Source organism: Ovis aries, unplaced genomic scaffold, assembly GCF_016772045.2.
Source record: "Ovis aries strain OAR_USU_Benz2616 breed Rambouillet unplaced genomic scaffold, ARS-UI_Ramb_v3.0 scaffold_85, whole genome shotgun sequence".
Taxonomy (NCBI): Eukaryota; Metazoa; Chordata; class Mammalia; order Artiodactyla; family Bovidae; genus Ovis; species Ovis aries.
This window is the reverse complement of record NW_024599827.1, coordinates 595139-614141: the sequence shown is the minus strand read 5'-3', so window position 1 is coordinate 614141 and position 19003 is coordinate 595139. Positions and strand designations below refer to the sequence as shown.

Genomic DNA, 19003 nt, shown 5'->3' with positions numbered 1-19003 from the left:
TGTTCAGTGACCGTACTGTCACTGCTCCCTTCTCTACTGCTCCTGAGCCAAATACCGCAAGTCATTTTCTTACTGTAGAATAGTAACTTGATTAGTAGTAACTCAAACACTTGAAGTACCAAGGATCAGCTTCAGCACGGGCTGCATCACCTTCCAGGATGCAGATGAGGGGCATATGAAGGTATTAGTGGAAGGGGCCCTTGAAAATGACTGAGCCCTCCTGGAAGGAAACTGCTCCTAAGGAACAAGAAATCAGATGTGGCAGGAGAGTCCAGTAGCTAAGGGAGGAATGGCATGATACCTATCACTGGATTTGCCTTGTGGCGCCCATGACGGAGACCTTCGAAGGCAGGAGTAAACCCCGGAAGAGTTGACTCTAAGACATTGGGTCACTAGCATTGTCTGCCCTCTAAAGGCGTATGGCATTCAAAGGAAACATTGCCCCTGCATCGGAGATCCCTCAGAGTTTCTGCACTGTGAGAACACAAATGCCTGAGTATCTGTGGCAGGTGTGGGCTCATGAGCCTGTGAGGACCAGCCCCTGGGATTCCCAGAGAAGGTGATGGTCAGAAAGGTGAAGATCCTATGTGAACTGGTGGGGACCAGGGCACCAATGGGATTTGGTTATTGGTCATCCAGCTCCACCTAGTCGGCACAGTCTGGGAAGTCTTGAGCCAATGGTTCCCATTAGTCTCTATTGTGAAAGCTGCTTTATAGATGCTGAGTTGGCATTTCTGCCTTTTTTGTCATGGCGGGATTCTTTCGTTTGCCACAGGTTTCACTGGAGACAGAGCTTGTTCATAAATCAGAAGGACACCTGTGGCTGTTTGAGAAAACAAAGCCAAGTGCCTTGGGAGAGTCAAGGAGGGCCGCCTGGTGTACCCTTATTGCAGGACTCCTATTTGGGGTCAGTTAGAAATGATCATCTTACCTCACAGTATTTCTGGGATATTTGCTGAAGAGACCAATATACACAAGGCCGCCATGGATCATATTATGGAAATAGTCAACTGGAAACAACTTTCACATTACTTTGCTGACCTACTTTTCATAGCACTTACTCTGTTTTTCTTAGAGCCCAAGGAACATTTCTGATGATGGAGCTGAGATTATTTTACTCTAATGGTCCTTAGTTTTCAGCAGTGGTAGCTGGTAAAAATGGGATGAGACCCTTGGAAATTCTTGGGTATTGTGATGAATGTTTTTTATATATAAATAAAGGCAGTCTTAGAGAATTATGTGGTGTTTGCTGGGGATTGGTCCCCCACCCCCAGTGAAACTTGTACAGATGTGAGAGCTGAACCATAAAGAAGACCAGGCTCTGAAGAATTGATGCTTTCAAAGTGTGGTGCTGGAGAAGGCTCTTAAAATTCCCTTAAGGGAAATTCAAGGAGATTAAGGAACATTAAGGAGATCAAGGGGCTTCCCTGGTGGCTCAGAGGTTAAAGCGTCTGCCTGCAATGCGGGAGACCTCGGTTCGATCCCTGGGTCGGGAAGATTCCCTAGAGAGGGAAATGGCAACCCACTCCAGTATTCTTGCCTGGAGAATCCCATGGACGTAGGAGCCTGGTGGGCTACAGTCCACGGGGTCGCAAAGAGTCAGGCACGACTGAGCGGCTTCACTTCACTTAAGGAGATCAAACCAGTCAATCCTAAAGGAAATCAACCCTGAATATTCACTGGAAGGACTGATGGTGATGCTGAAACTCCAATACTCTGGCCACCTGATGCAAAGAGCCAAGTTATTTGGGAAAGACCCTGATGCTGGGAAAGATTGAGGACAGGAGGTGAAGGGGGCGACAGAGGATGCGATGGTTGGATGGCATCATCAACTCAAGCAAACCCCACCCCAGACGTGAGTTTGAGCAAACTCTGAGAGATAGTGGAGTACAGGGAAGCCTGGTGTGCTGTAGTCCATGGGATAGCAAAGAGCTGGACACAACTTAGAGTCTGAACAAGAACAAATGAAACAGACCAAAACCCAAAGAGTAGTTTTCTAAACCGTTTATATTATCTTCCAGTGGATGTTTTAAAAAGACCAACCTCTGAGTGAAGAACCAGAGTGTGAACAACAGAGGGTGGCCAGTCTCCTCCTGGATGCACTTGCTTGAATAAAGAAGTGATTTGCTCAAGGGCAGACATGTTCAGAAGAATCTATGTAAGGACGTTGACGTGAACGATACCTTTCATTAGTCCTCGGGTGATGTGCAGAGAAAGGACACAGTGAACAAGACAAACCATCTGCTGGCTCTTCCTGCCAGTTCTTTTTGAAACGCTCTAAAAAAGGTTTATCTTTATTAGCTACAGCTAATGGCGTCTCTGAAAGACTCAGAAGCACCTTAAATACCCATGTAATTTGTGCCAAATTGCACCCTTAAGTAACTTTATTAATGCATAATAGCCACATAGAAAAGAATGCAAACCTTAAACCGCAGGTTGATAGGTTTTCATAAACTGAACATAGGCCAGCGTCGGTAGCATCCAGCCCCGGAAATAGAACACTGCCCGAGTGCAGAAGCCACCTGCATTTCCAGTCACTGGTACCTGCACCCTCCACCCCAAAGAGCAGCAACTGCCCTGGCATCTAACATAGGTTACTTTTACACATTTTTAAACTTTGTACAAGCTGAGTTATAGAGAAGGCATTTGGGCTTTTCGTACTCATTCACTCTGAGTGTGAGATTCACCCATGTCATTGCACACAGTTGTAATCTGTTCATTCCAGTAGCTGTATTGTGTGACTGCCACTATTTTTCTGTTCTTGTGTTGGTGGACATTGTAGTTTATTTCCGGTGTTGGTCTGTTAGGAGTATTGTTGCTTTGAATATTCATGTGCGTGTTTTTTGCTGAACGTCTGTACATATCTGTTGGAAGAGAAGTTGCTGTGATAGGGCAGGTTTACGTTGAGGCCTGGTGAGTGGACAAGTTTATGCTCCACCGGGAGTGCCTGCAAGTTTCAGTTGCTCCATCTCTCTGCCAGCACTTGGTTTTGTTCTTGTTTGAGCCACTCTGATGTCTATGGAGTAGTAGTTGGTTTTCCTGATAACCAGGGATGTTAAACTCCTTTTTATTTATTAACTATTGATTCTTGCCATTTGTGAATTGTCATTAAGTCTTTACCTACATTTTTTTAAAGATTGTCTGCCTTTTTGTGGTGATTTGTAGGCATTCTTTTATCTTCTGAGTAAAATCCTGCTTTAATTATTTTCACTTGTTTTTTTAACTGAGGCTACACTAATCCAGCTCTTTAGTATAGATTCCTTTGTTCTTTACAGAGCATTTTGATTTCTTTACAATACCAGTAGGTTCATCCGCGTTGCTGTAAGTGGCATTATTTTGGCTGAGTAATACTCCATTGTGTCTGTGCACCACGTCTTCTTTATCCATTCCTCTGTCAGTGGACATCTAGGTTGCTTCCATGTCTTGGCTGTTGTAAACAGTGCTGCAGTGAACATTGGAGTACATGTGCTTTTTTCAAATTATGATTTTCTCTGGGTATATGCCCAGGACTAGGATTGCTGGGTCATATGGTAGTTCTGTTTTTAGTTTTTTAAGGAATCTCCATACTGTACCCGTTTACATACTCACCAACAGTGTAGGAGGGTTCCCTTTTCCCCACACCCTCGCTAGCATTTATTGTTTGTAGACTTTTTGATGATAGCCATTCTGACTGGTGTTAAGGAATACCTCATTGTAGTTTTGACTTGCATTCTCTAATAATTAGTGATGTTGAGGATCTTTCCATGTGCTTTTGGCCATCTGTATATCTTCTTTGAAGAAATGTCTAGATTTCCTGGCCATTTTTTCATGGGGTTATTTGGGTTTTCTGATATTGAGCTGCATGAGCTGTTTGTATGCATTGGAGATTAATCCCTCATCAGTTGCTTCATTTGCACATCTTTTCTCCCATTCTAAGGGTTGTCTTTTTGTTATGTTTATGGTTTCCTTTGCTGTGCAAAAGCTTTTCAGTTTAATTAGATCCCTTTTATATATTTTTGTTTTTATTTTCACTACTCTAGGAGGTGGATCAAAAAAGATTTTGCTGCAATTCACATCAAAGAGTGTTCTGCCTATGTTTTCCTCTAAGAGTTTTTTAGTGCCCATCCTTACATAATAGGTCTTTAATCCATTTCGAGTTTTTGTGTATGGTATTGGAGAAGGAAATGGCAACCCACTCCTGTATCCTTGCCTGGAGAGTCCCATGGACAGAGGAGCCTGGCAGGCTACAGTCCATAGGGTCACAAAGAGTCAGACACAACTAAAGTGACTTAGCACATGGTGTTAGGGAATATTCTAACTTTGTTCTTTTACGTGTAGTTGCCCAGTTTTCCTAGCACTACTTAGAGAAGAGACTGTTTTTCTCCAGTGTGTATTCTTACCTCCTTTGTCATAGGTTAGGGACCATAGGAGCGTGGTTATCTCTGGGCTTTCTGTCTTGTTCCATTGATCTACGTTATGTTTTGTGCCAGTACCATCCTGTTTTTTTTTTAAATTATTATTTTTATTATGTTTTCATTGGACTATAGTTGTATTACAGTGTTGTGTTTGTTAGTGCCATACTGTTTTGATTACTGTAGCTTTGTTGTACTATTAACATTTTTTAAAAATTCAATCAAAAATTCTTACTTCATTGATCTTTGAAGTGATCAGGCCACAATAACAGAACCACTTTGAAAGCTGCTTCTCACAGAGAAGGAATGGATTCACTGGCAAAAGTATTGGCTTGGATTAAAATAACTTGTATTTGCTTAAAGTTTTATTAACATTCTAGCATTGTTACCTTTTCACCATAGGATTACATTTCTTCAGTGAGTTCTGGTATCAAGTAAGTTGTACGTGTGCCATGCCACAGTAACTGTGCCACGTCAAGACCTGGACACGTGGCAATGGTCACAAAAATCTCCAGCTCCAAGGTTCAAGGATTGGAATAAATTATCAGCAATAATGTGGCTGAGTTTTAAAAATGTTTTAGGAGTGCTTATAATATTAAATGAGAGAAATTTGTGGGATCTTGGTTGGCTTCATCTCTGCCTCCTCCGTGGTGCTCAGCACAGACCTATAAATGTAGAAATTGTTGACATAAATCTTAAGAAGCTCAGGAATTCTGTGAAATATTCCTTCACTAGCTGTTTTGAGCCTTACTCTCAAATTAATAATGACATCAGGACTTCTCTGGTGGCTCAGCAGTAAAGAACCCTCCTGCCAATGCAGGAGATGTGGGTTCGATCCCTGGGTTGGAAAGATCCTCTGGAGAAGGAAATGGCAACCCACTCCAGTATTCTTGCCTGGAGAATCCCATGGACACAGGAGCCTGGCGTGCTGCAGCCCAAGGGGTCTCAGAAGAGTCAGACACGACTGAGCAACTAAACAACAACACGTAGGTTCAATAGACCCCACTAAATTCCGTAATTCCTGAATTGACTTTGAGGAAAATGTTTACCACTGAAAAAGTAATCTTTATAGATGGTAAAGGCCACAGAGGTGGCATTAGGTGACACAGGCTCACTTCTCCTGCCAGGGCAGCCTGTGGGTGGACCTGGAGATTAGGGGCTTCCTGTGGAACTGAGAATGAGCAGGGCCTTGAGTCTGGGGCTGCCGTATGCTTCGCTCTGAGGACCTTGATTAACCTCGAGAAACATTCCAGCTCCCTATCGGGTAGAAATCCAAGACTCCTTCCGCGCACACCAGGCTCCAGGGAAGTCCGTGGCTGGCAGTCTAGAGGTGAGAGCAGTTTCGGTTTCTAGGGCCTAAATTCACTAATGCGAATGTAATGTGTTTATGACATAATCCCAGGGTCTATGGCTGTGTGATAATTCAAAACAATGCAAGTATTCAGGTGCTGAAGCCTCAGAAAGGTTGTTTTCTTACTGTTAAAAAAAATTTTTTTTGTTGTTTTATGATAAAGTAACCTGCTCAGCTGAAAAAGAATCCACCTGCATTGCAGGAGACCTGGGTTTGATCCCTGGGTTGGGAAGATCCCCGAAGATGGGAAAAGCTGCCCACTCCAGTATTGTGGCCTGAAGAATTCCATGGACTGTATAGTCCGTGGGGTCGCAAAGGGTCAGGCTTGACTGAGCAACTTTCGCTGTCACCCTGCAGTGATAAACGTTCCAGTCTGACTATGCTAGATGACAGATCGAGTGAGAGACATGATTGTGGTCGCCGTGTGTGTGATGGCCGTGGCTGCAGCATCATGCTCACGTGCTGTGCTGATGACTTGGAGCCAGAAGTGGCTGCTGCTAAAACAGTGACTGGCTCATTTTCATGGTGAAAAGAGTAAAACTCCCGAAAATGCAACATGTGTTCATTTGTGCCAGAAGTACCTTGTTTTTCAAATGAAGTTAAATTTGAACTCAGATCATTATAAACAGGCTTGTCTAGAATACTCAAAGGCCACGCAGCTCAGGAAACTTCTTTGTGTGGGATGTTTGCACATGCTCTAAGGCCCTCATCTTTGGCCCTGCCCACGAATGCCGGCAGTCGGCCCCAACCACAAATGTTCCCACCAGTTACCAAGTCACCTAGGGTTGTGCCACTGTTTGTGGTATGTTCCTGGTACACTAGTGAGCCTTCTGCTCACACTGATTTGGGAAATACAAGCAGAAATCAAACCAGTGAATTACACATCTACCGTATTTGGTGGAACATTACATCACAAACTTGTTCTCTCACTTGATTCATATGATTATAGCAATTTTTGTTCCCATGTCCAGTTCATAAGACCTTGCCAGCATGTGGATTCTTCAGATTTATACCAGTTGTATCGGTGTCAAATAGTATCTCGTGGTTTTCATTTACGTTAACTTACTATCAATGAGATTAAGTTTTTTGGTATGTTTTCTCAGTGTTTTGAGCTTCCTTTTCTTCTGGTCTCTTTTCTTAAAGCTGTTTATATTCTTTGCCTACATTCCTGTTGGTTGCCTTCCTTTTCATTGATTTGTACTAGTTCTTTATATGTTATGCCTACTAATCCTTTGTCTTGTTTTGACATTGAAATCATCATTATTTTATTACTTTTTACTTTGTTTATGGTATTTTTGTTTTATAGATTTTATAATAGAGTAAGACTTTGCAGTCTCATGATGTCATCCTGACTTGTGCTTTCAAGTCCACATGAAATTTATTTTTCTAGATGGTGTGTGGTATAGATACAGTTGTATTATTTTTTCCATTTCATTAACTTTCTCACTTTCACACGTCCATGTTTCTGGGCTCTTCGTTCATCTCTGTTGATCTGTTATCAAATAGACCACCACTAGTACATCGTGTATACAGTCTTTTTTTTTAGTTGTGTTGATTTCTCAAGAACTGAGTCATGAACTGACACTTGCTGTTTTTCTTTGATGTGCTCTGCAGTTAACAGAGAGGGCTCACAATTTGAAGTGGCCTCTATAGTTTCAGTGGTCATCCAGTTCTTCCTTTGTTTCCTTCCTTAGGTCATTTCAGTTAGAGTCTTTTGTATACTTGTGATGAAGTTGCCATTTCATCCAGAAGGGTCTCTGCCTCCTGTTTTTAATTGGAAATATTTTTAGTTTAAAGCTAGAAGAAATCCAGTTACAGTTTCAAATCTTGAAACAAATTTCTGTTTTTGTTTAAAATTGTACTAGGCGTTTTATTTTCTTTACATTCTAAACATCGTACATTTCCTCCATTTTATTGAAATCTTTGAATTGGAATCACATCTTTGAAGGAGCATCACTTAAAACCATGTGTTGCTATACAAAATATAAATTTAGGTCAGTGGGATGGGATTCAAAGCTTATAAATGGATATGATTATAAGCTTGTGTCTTTCAAGAAGTTGTTACAACCTTTATTACAGTTAACTAACTAATGGTATATATAAAAAATTAAATATGCTCTTCATACATACACCAGAAAACCCTAATTAATAAAACTGTTACTAAGACAGCTGCTGATACTACCATGACCATTATAACCACCACTGCCACCACCTCCATTTATGAGTGCTGACTCTGTGCCAGGGACTCTCTTATTCTTTTAAGTTACTTGAGGCTCATGGTAACCCTACGAAAGTACCATGTGCCATAAGTATATATGGAAACTAAAACTAGAGAGGGATCAGGTCACTGGCATAAGCTTAGAGCTTTAATTAAATTCAAGTCCCTCTGATTCCAAATCGAACATAACAAGAATGCGTGTTGCCTAAGGGAAAGTATTGATGGCAGCTGCAAGATCTCGGAGAAACAGGCATGAATGGGGTGCCAGTGTCTCTTCATTCCTGCTTTCTGATCCTCACTGCAGCTGTATGTAATGACTTTGGATTCTCACCTGGGCCTCCACTGTTGCCATTTCCCCCACTCAGCCCTCAGAGTTATCTCAAATACTCCTGAGTGTCAGCTTCTCTGGGAAGTCTGTAACTTCTCAATTTCTCTCCCCACATAAACACACCTTGTATTGTTGCTGTTGTGACTCTTACGACATTACATTGCAATTGCTTATGCATCTGCCTTTGTCCCCCTTCAGATTCCCCCCCACCACCACCATTTTTTGGCCACACATGGCATGGGGATCTTAGTTCCGACCAGGAATCGTATCCCCTCCAGTGGAAGCTCAGAGTCTTAACCACTGGACCACCTGGGAAGTCCCCCAGGTTTACTTGTTCACTGAAGAAACTTCATAAAGTGCCCCTGCCCTTAAAACTAAGTTATTAGAAAAGTAACTGAATATTGAATCAATTTCAGTTCTTTGAAAGCACAACTTTATAAGCTCTGGAGTTTAGATGCCAAATAGAAAAAGCTCAAAAAGATACTAAAAAGAAAAAATAGAAGCAAAATAAACAGGGAAACTGTAGTCTGAAGGAAAAAATGTGATGAGTTAAAGTGTTTATTACATAAAGAACTAGTAAAAATGGTAGGAAAAAATCATGAACCTCAAGAGTTCAGAAATGCTTTGACTAAGTAATCATCTGCTTAGTTTTCCAAGTTAGAAGTCTGGATTTCATCCTCATTTCTCCTTGTCCCTTCTTTCCAATTCCTAAGTAACCACCAAGACTTGACACCTTACCCTCGCTTCATCTAGCTCATTAAAGTCTAAACTCAGTTGATATCCACATCTCTTGACAGTCTGTCTCTGCTTTCCTTCAGCCTCCTGTTTCACTAGCCCCCTGACTGTGTTCTGTGCACCAGGTATTCTGAAACCACTTTGGGTTCCCATTGCATCCCAGCACTTTTGTATTAATATATGCTGGGTTCCTTCACATCTATTTCTGTTCTAATGGAAAACGTTTTCAAATATTTTAATCATGTGCATCATCCTTTCTCCCGGGTTAGCATCAGTAGATTCTTTATCACGACATCACATGCCCAGAGACAACCAGAAGACTGTTTTATACTGACTGCCCTTTCATTCACCTTGAGATACACCATTCAGGTACTCTGCGTTGCCTCCAGGTCCACGATGAAATTTCTTCCCCTGTTGAATCCTAGACCCTTCCAACTGTGTTAATTCCCTTAGTGACAGCCAGCTCTACCAAGTGATTCTGTTTCACAGGAATGGTGGTTGGGGGCATAAATGAAAGTGGTACTGATGCACAAATTGAAACTCCACAGTGAACCCTAGTTATAGCTCCCTTAACCTGGTTCAGGACCCTGACGCCAAGTTTCCACCTGTTCTCAAGTATAGACGAAGACAGCAAGCCTATAGCACTTAAAAAAAGAAAAAAGGCTTTGATTCTTAAGGTGTTACATTTTCCATTTATTGTAGTCCCTCTGTTGAGAAAAAGGCCCCAGATCCTGATGAAACTTTCTTAAAAACTGTTATTAGCTGGTTATGAGCTCCATCTGTCCCTAGGAGAAGAAAAAAAAAATCCTGACACAGTGATGTCATTTTGCGAGAGTTTTCCCTTGGGCCTCCTTTTAACACCAAGAAGCTAAAGGGCAGTTGATTTAAGAAACGTGTTTAGCATAATAGACAGACTTGATAATCCTCTGAAAACATTAGCAGTACTGGTCTGTGCTGGAGATGCTAGGCAAGCAGGCTTGGAAAAGGCCTATTTCTTATTTATTATATCATAGCTGCCTGCCTGCTGCCTCCATGACAAGGGTTATAAAGCACATGGATCCCCTGATAGCCTTTGTAGTTGACTCACAGAGAGTAGAATCCGAGTTTGATAGGAAAGGTACAGAATAAAGACACACATGAGAGGCAGAGGATGTGGGCTTCCTTGGTATTCAAAGACAGAAGGACCAGAACGAAGGTTTTCTGGGTTCTCAACAACTACTCTTCGAACCTGTACTTTAGAAAAGACATTTCTTGTGTGTGATAGTTGTCTGAACCCTCATGTGTCTTCTAAAGCAGTGTTTATTACTGTCATAGGCCTGAGGCTCTATAGACATCCACGGTACATACCTTGGATTTACTGTGAAGATTTAAAGAAATCCATTAACTTGGGCTTACTAAACAGTTTAGGAGGAACAGGCTGGTGGTTCTGGGTGTAGTGATGTCCAAGTTGGCCTGAAATAAAACTTTGGAGGTTAGGTGACCATATTCTGTCTAGAGCCCTAACATGTTTTACCACAAAGTTTGTGGGTTTTTTTCAATTCCAATAATATTTTTATACTGGCAATGAAAGACCACTTTACACATCTAAACTTTGCTAAAGATAGTAATGCTGTCCTCTGTCCAGACAGCTCGCAGTCTCGTCCCCACGAAGCGGCGTTAGAACTCAGTAGTGACTTCACCAGTTCCTGCTGCCAGTGTGACCTCATTTTCGACTGATTGAACCTGTGCAGCAGGGGGTCATTAAAGGAAAACAGTTGTTGACAAAAGGCCCATCCGTCTCTCCAGCCCCACACAGTATTTCCAGTCTCACATCATAAAAGCTGTGCCCCTTCATGTTGCTTGTTTACGGAATACTTTTTAAACAATTTATATACAAATATTAAAGATTACTTTCCATTGACAGTTATTATAACGTATTGACTGTACTCCCCCTGTGGTATAGTAGAGCCTTAGGCCTGTTGTACACGCAGTGATTTTGTGCCTTGGCCTCCCCCTCCTCTGTATTGCCCGCGTCCCTCCGCACTGGGAGCCACTAGTTTGTTCTCCGTATCTGGGAGTCTGCTTCTTTGTTTGCTGCACTTTTTAGATTCCAAGAGTAAGTGATACCATACAGTGTTTGTCTTTCTCTGACTTATCTCAGGTAGCATAATGCCCATCGAGTGCTTCCATGTTGCTGCAAATGGCAATATTTTCACTCTTTGTTATGGCTTAGTAGTATGCCATTGTATACATACAGTCTTTATCCATTCATAGCCAAGATATGCTTCCAAATCTTGGCTACTGTAAATAACACATTTGCTTTTTGTTTGAAATATCTTCTTGCATATCAGTATGTGCAAATGATACAACCAATAAGGGGTTAATAGCCAACATATATAAACAGCCAGCGTAACTCAGCATGAGAAAGAATCAATCTGACTAAAAACATGGGCCAAAGAATTAAACAGATATTTTTCCAAAGGGGAAACAGATGGCCAACAGACCCTTGAAAAGATGCTCAGCATCGCTAATTATCAGGGAAGCGCAAATCAGAAGCATGATGAGACACCACCTCACACCTGTCAGAATGGGCATCATCAAAAACAACACAAGATAACAAATACTGGTGAGGATGTGGAGAAAAGGGAACCCTTCTACACTGTTGGTGTGAATGTGAATTGGTACAGCCAGTGGACAACAGTATAGTAGTTTCTCAAACAACTAAAAATGGAATCATTAGTAACAGGAAACAGAGACAGCTTGGAAAAAAATTTTGGTCTGATGGTGTTTGCAAAAATGCTGATTTTTGATTAAGAAGCATTTGAAGGGTATGGTATATACTCTGGTAAGGACCAGTGTGCCCAGTGGGAGAACTCGGTGTTTACTCGGGTGTCACCCCGGTCTGTGAGCTAGAGTTTATGAGTGCATGCTCAGTCGTGTCCGATTCTTTACAACCCCATGGACTGTAACCCAATTGGCTCCTCTGTCCATAGGATTTCCCAGGCAAGGATGCTGGATTGGGTTACCACTTCCTCGTCCAGGGGATCTTCCCAACCCAGGGATTGAAGTGGTGTCTCTTGCCTCTCCTGCATTGGCAAGCAGATTGTTTACCGCTGAGCTACCTGGGAAGCCCAAGCCAGAGTTCACTCTCCCAAAATAGCTAATATTCCTTGCTATATAGAGAAGAATTGGGACCAGCGAGGACTTGGATCCTTCATCTACAGTCAGACAAAAGTTACTGGCGTTTGTATGAAAACAAGCTAGAATTCTTGCTGTTTAGTAAATTCTGTTTGCTTCATATTCCTCAGCCTGATTTTTCTTTCTTCTCTTTAAATCATATGCTTTTTTAGAAATATGCATGGAAAAAACTTTGCATCCTCTTTAATCCTTGAAACAAATTCATGCAATGCTAATTTTACATATTTTTTTTCTGACCTATCAAGTCTCCTATTCCAGAAATTCTAAAAATAATTCTCTGAAGGGAACATGTCCTTCAGTCGCGCAGTTGAAAAATGATTGAGCAGGTGTACTGTATGTGAAGGAATCATTCCTCCTTAACTGATACAGTTGTGATTTAAACAAGTGAAGTGAAAATCCCATGATTTAAATAGGGGGGGGAAATGGCACAGAATTATATGGAAATTTTGTTGTTGTTCAGTCACTAAGTCGTGTCCGACTCTTTGTGACCCCATGAACTACAGCATGTCAGGCATCCCAGAGTTTACTCAAATTCATGTCCATTGAGTCAGTGATGCTATATGGAGATTATAACGGTGTAAATTATGTGTGCCAATAGAGGAAGGACTAAAAAGGGAAATATATCAAATGAATATAGTGACAGTATTAGAATGGTATTACATAGGGATGTGGTGGTTTATTTATTTTTTTCAATTTTTATTTATTTTTTTGGCTGCACTGGGTCTTAGTTGTGGTATGTGCGATCTTTAGTTGCATCATGCAGATTCGTAGTTGCAGCTTGTGGGATCTAGTTCCCTGACCAGGGATCAAACCCTGACTCCCTGCAATGAGAGCAAAGAGTATTAGCCACTGGACCACCAGGGAAGTCCCTGTTTTTTGGTTTTTGTTTTTTTTTAATTGTATCTGATGGCATCATTTTTAAAACAGAAAGCTTGTTTTAAAATGTGTTTTGTGTAAAGTTCTATACTTAATAATTATCTGATAGTGCAACAAGAAATTCTCAAAGTGAGTTTTAAATCATTTTATTGTGATTCACTCAAATAACTCCAAAGACTGTCATTGGAGCATAATTTTTTCCTTAAAATCTTCATCTTGACTAGGAATACTGTAGTATTGACTTTTTGTTTTTCTGTTTTTAGGGGAGTTGCAATCATGTTCACAAATCTGAGCATATCTAAGTAGCAAGAACAGCAAAAATGTAAACCAGAAGGTTTTACAGAGACAGTGTTCAGAATATAGTGACCATCTGCAGCCTGCTTCCCTGGTGACACAGAGGAGAGACCAGCATTTATCTTTTCCTTGAAACCATGTGCTATCTGAGCAGGAAGGAAGTGCCTGCTCGCCAGAGGTCAGAGCAGGATGGATGAGGTTTGAGGGGGAGTATTTACTGTGAGGTTGTCCTCACCCCCTGTATTCATGGCAGATGTTGTTATTTCTAGTAGACTTGATGGAGGTTTGGGCAGACCCGGGTCTGCCATGGTACGTGAGGGACGTTAACAGGAAGCCATAGCCAGGCATAGATGTCTCTGTGTGCTGGGCCAAGACGCACAGCAGTAAAAAGTGTAGACCTTGACCAAGGAAATGAACTGGCGGCACCTTGGAGACATCAGTCTGAAGAGCGTCCCCTGCACAGAAAAGTTCTAGCGGTCATGTCATGAGTTAAAGTCAAAGGACCTAATGAGGTTTAGTGTGAGACAGACAGGGATTAAAAGGGCCTGACAGATGCCTCTGAAACCTAAGGGTAGTTGGTAAAAGTGGAAGAAGCACGTTTTCTGTGGACCTTTGAGGAATGGAACTCAGAACAGTGTGTAGAGATGGGGGAGACCTATTCCAGCCCAATGTGAAGAAGGTGTTCCTATAGCTGGAGTGACCCTGTAATGTAGTGGGGAGAGTGACGCCTGGAGACTTTCAGGAGGGGCAGCTGGAGGGGGCTTTTCACCCTGTGTGATCAGACTCAGAGGCCTCTGCCACCTTCTGGGCTTGTATGTCAGAAGGCTCTGCTTCAGTTCCCTCCTCCAGGACGGGTGGTTCATAGTGTGGCACCCCAGCATCCTATACCTTTACATCCATTTGTCAGCCAACAGCAGCAGGGTTGTTTGCTTTCCATACTTGTCTCTAAACTGGAGATGGAGAAGCAGAATGCTGCTTGAATATCCCTGCCCCTTTCACCTGTGTCACTTTCTCCTAAAACAGGTGACCTCTCCTTCCATGCCCTCTTTACTGTTTACCTTATGGACAGGAGGGAGAAGGCAATGGCACCCCACTCCAGTACTCTTGCCTGGAAAATCCCATGGACGGAGGAGCCTGGTAGGCTGCAGACCATGGGGTCGCTAAGAGTTGGACACAACTGAGTGACCTCACTTTCACTTTTCACTTTCATGCATTGAAGAAGGAAATGGCAACCCACTCCAGTGTTCTTCCTTGAATCCCAGGGACGGGGGAGCCTCTTGGGCTGCCGTCTATGGGGTTGCACAGAGTCGGACACGACTAAAGTGACTTAGCAGCATGGACAGAGAGGCCTGGCGTGCTGCGATTCATGGGGTCGCAAAGAGTCGGACGTGACTGAGTGACTGAACTGAACTGAACTGAAACCAAAAGCACAAAAATGGCCCTTCTATATGTTTCTTAAAGTGAAAGTGAAAGTTGTTCAGTCGTGTCTGACTCTTTGCTACCCCCATGGACTATACAGTCCATGGAATTCTTCAGGCCAGAATACTGGAGTGGGTAGCCTTTCCCTTCTCCAGGGGATCTTCCCAACCCAGGGATTGAACCCAGGTCTCCCGCATTGCAGGTGGATTCTTTACCAGCTGAACCACAAGGGAAGCCCAAGAATACTGGAGTGGGTAGCCTATCCCTTCTCCAGCAGATCTTCCCACGTTGCAGGTGGATCCTCTACCAGCTGAGCTATCAGGGAAGCCCATATGTTTCTTAATTTGTTCTAAAGTGTTGTCTGCTCTTACTCTGGATGTGATGTTCAGTATGACCCCTTCATCTCACTTTTGGAGGCATTCTCTCTGTTCCTATCTGTTCAAAGACAAATATGTATCCCCTAGAGCAGGGGTCCCCAACCTTTTTGGCACCAGGGACCAGTGTCATGGAAGACAGTTTTTTCACAGACTGGGGGTGTGGGGATGATTTCAGGATGATTCAAGTACATTATGTTTATTGTGCACTTTATTTCTAGTCTGATGCCACCACCCGATCTGACAGGAGATACCTGTATGCAGCCCAGAGGGTGGAAACCCCTGCTCTAGAAGCTTATGCAACTCCCAGCTGGGAGCCTGAAGTGGATCAGGGCAGGAGAGGGGTGGGGTGGGGGGTAACTGATAGTCCCATCTGAAAGTCTCTAAAATTCTGTTTACCCACATGGAAGTCGATTTGGCAAAAGAGATTATTTCAGTAGAGACTCATCTTCATCAAATTAATGTATTTAAAAATTTTAGAGTTCCAATTTAAAAAGTAATTGATGTCTTCAAACATACATATCTCAACAGGATCACTGCTGTGGTCAAAGTAGATACGTTTTAGCCTGATTTCTTAAGTGTTTTTTATCTGTGACATATATACTGGGTTGACGTTATTTTTCTAACATAAATTCAGAATTTGTCTTCTTTTAGTGACTCCATGGGTCTTTTCCTCCCTGCAGGAATTGGAGGCCTTCAGGACTTCGTGCTGAAGTCGGCCACACTGTGTACCTCACCATCCTGCCCCCCGTTCATACCTCTCAACTTCGAAGCCACCCCTATTGTGAGGGTTGCTATTGAACCAAAACACCCAAGTAAGATGACCTTGTTTTTAATGTTCATGTGATGTTCATTACATTTTTTTAATGCATGCATTTAATGCTTGGTTTCTCCTGGTTTGTTTCAGTAGTAGACTGTGAATTTTCCTGGAGGTACATAACAGGGGTATATAACTTACACAGCCATTAGGCCATACAGACCACCACCATTTCCAGGGGAATCTAACGTCTGTCTTAGGAACCTGGCGTCTTTAGGCACCTTTGCTATCCAGGGAGACTTTATCTTCTTCTTTATGGCAGAAACACGGTCGTCTTTGCATCCCCCAGAACCCTGGCACAGGGTTGTGTCTCAGCAAAGCTCATGTTTTATGTGACTGGTTCTTTAGAATCTTATACAAGACTGCTTGATTCAGAATTCACATCTGCTCCCCCGTGGGTGTGCTAGATCATCTGGCATTCCCTTTGTGTTTGGAAAGCACTCCCTGCCCCTTTCTGTCTGACTGTGTGATACCCACACACACCAGGCCCTCTAGTACCAATAACTAATACTTAGTCTTCGGTTCCTACCATGTGCCTGGCCAGTCCTCACTGACTCTTGTACTTTACTTCCTGTGCCTGTCACTCACCCCCTGTTCCCAGGGACTCTGCTGTTCCCAGTGTTCAGGGGTAGCCAGTGAAGTGTCTTCCAGACTGCTCTAGGGGAACCAGAGAGCAAACGTGTGATTTGCTCACAAACACAGATTTCTGTTGGCGTGTGTAGTAGCCTCACTGCCCCTGCATCTGTATATCCCCTCTCTCCTCAGAGCCGGGCCTTCAGAAAGCTTGTCTCTGCCCCAGGTTCTGAGACATATCCTAGCTACTGAGGATCCCGGAGACCCTTAACAGATGTGTATGATGGTACAGGGAACCCCAAATGAACTTTTTGGCCAGCCCAAACATTTGTAATTGTGGTTTATAATTCTGTTAGTTACCTAGGATTGCCTAACATGTTGCTCCAAAATTTGGTGACTTGAGAGAACAGTAACTACTCCTTTATTATTTTGGCAGTTCTTCTGGTCAGGAGTTCTGGAAGGGTTTAGTTAGGGGGTCTTATGCAGTTGTAGCTGTGTGTGACCACAGGCCGCAGCCATCTGAAAGTGTACCTGGACTTGCAAGGTGGTTCACTCACAGGGCCTCACAAGTCGGTGCTCACTGGGGGCCTGGGCTCCTCCACAGGGACCTCTCCTCACGGTGCTTGGTGATCCTGGAGTGCAGTGTGGTGACTGGCTTTCCCCAGGGGTTCAGGACACTAAAGCAGAAGCCTTCTGTGACTGCCGTAAGAGTCACGCACCAGTTCTGCAGTATTGTGTTGGTCCGACAGGCCAGCCCGGTTCCCTGTGGGAGGGGACTGCACTGGAGTGTGGCTAGCAGAAGACCAGGGTGGCTTGGGGCCATCTTGGAGTCTGTCTTCCACAGTGAGGCTTCATTAGTTTTTAAAACCTTACCATAACACTTTATAAGATAGCTGCACAGATCTGCTTCTAGGCTCCATTTACTGTAGCACTTGGTTATAGTGACTGTTATTACTAAAAAATGCACCTCACAAAGTTACGCACAGTCCAACGGAAGACATGCGTCATTGGCTTGACTAAGTCGTGATATCAATTTTTATAGTCCCACTCACCAGTTACACAGATTTTGATGAAATGAAGATGGTGATTTTTTTTTTCTGACCTCAGTTTTTCTCATACTAATTAGAATAGTGATTTTATAGTTTTATAGGTACTGTATGGAAAGAGTTCTATTACATTTCTATGTATATATACATTTGTAATATATTTTGATGATTTACAAGTATAATAATGGTAATTTATATCTGCTGAGAGTTTGAAGAAGTGGTATGGCTCAGCTTTGGAAGCCTTGATGATGATAAGTTTGTGACATGTGTCTCATGTTAGCTGTCTGTACAAATAAATTATTAGAGGATAGTTTTCTTCACATTGCTATATTATTTGGAAAAACAGAGTAAACCATTATCGTAAAAGTTCATCGCATTATGCTTTTCCCTTCAGAATTTGTCATGAGTTTTCCCATGGATGCTGTCTTTAGATAATGTTAGTCGTTACCTTGTGTTTAATCAATATTTCATTGTGTTAACCTAGGTGAAATGCCTCAACTCGTCAAAGGAATGAAGCTGTTAAACCAAGCTGATCCTTGTGTCCAGATCTTAATTCAGGAAACAGGAGAGCACGTTTTAGTCACAGCAGGGGAAGTCCATCTTCAGCGCTGCCTGGATGACTTAAAAGAAAGGTTAGGTGATGACCGAGATGGAGCCCCCAAATCAATGGGATATTTTAGTGTTTGCTAAATCCCTTGAATTTATAATGTTGTTTGTTGTTGGAGAAAAATTAAGTGCCCTCAACTTAAACATGAATTGTTATTGTGTTATTGGATCATAGATTTAATTTTACTAATAGTATTCACTGCTCTGCTTGCATGATTTTGCATTTTTAGTGTAAGTCATAAAATATTTTCATAAATACGTATTTAAGCATATACCCACAAAATTTAAGCATATATGCAACAAAACAAAATCATATTTTGTGAACTTAGGCTGTAATTAGGGTAGACTTCCTTCCTTATTGATGTTATCTCCACAGTAAATCTTAATATTTTAATACAAACCTTCAGTATATCTTAATATTTTTCTATCATAGTGATATGTGTCATAAAATAGGCATAACTATTCCCAGATAACTTTTTGTGAGTTACGTTTTTCCTCTTTATTCCAAAGGTAATATATGTTTATTATAGCAATTAGGAAAATACAGAAGAATAAAAAGAATCATTCAGTTACCATGCAGAGATAATTATGACCATTACATTTGGGTTGATAAATCCCTACTCTGTTCTATGCATACTCAAATATCTACAGATATCTATATATACAGCTCTGATTATTCGGTTCAGATAAACTGCTAACTGCTAACAACTGCTAACTCAGAAGGTGGCATATTATATTGCTGGCATATTTTTTAGGCTTATGATCCATACTATCCTTAAAGTCTGTACCAGTTTACAC

General features: G+C 42.1%; 1 protein-coding gene across 6 annotated transcripts in view; it reads left to right on the top strand.

Moving 5' to 3' along the window:
* EFL1 (elongation factor like GTPase 1) overlaps window positions 1-19003 on the top strand; it is a 111519-nt gene that overhangs the window by 66775 nt on the left and 25741 nt on the right. For all 6 annotated transcript variants that reach the window (XM_060408758.1, XM_012098550.5, XM_060408756.1 and 3 more), the window contains exons 16-17: window positions 15847-15978; window positions 18084-18231. In XM_060408758.1, the coding sequence (XP_060264741.1) occupies window positions 15847-15978; window positions 18084-18231 (280 nt within the window). The remainder of the gene's footprint in view (window positions 1-15846; window positions 15979-18083; window positions 18232-19003) is intronic.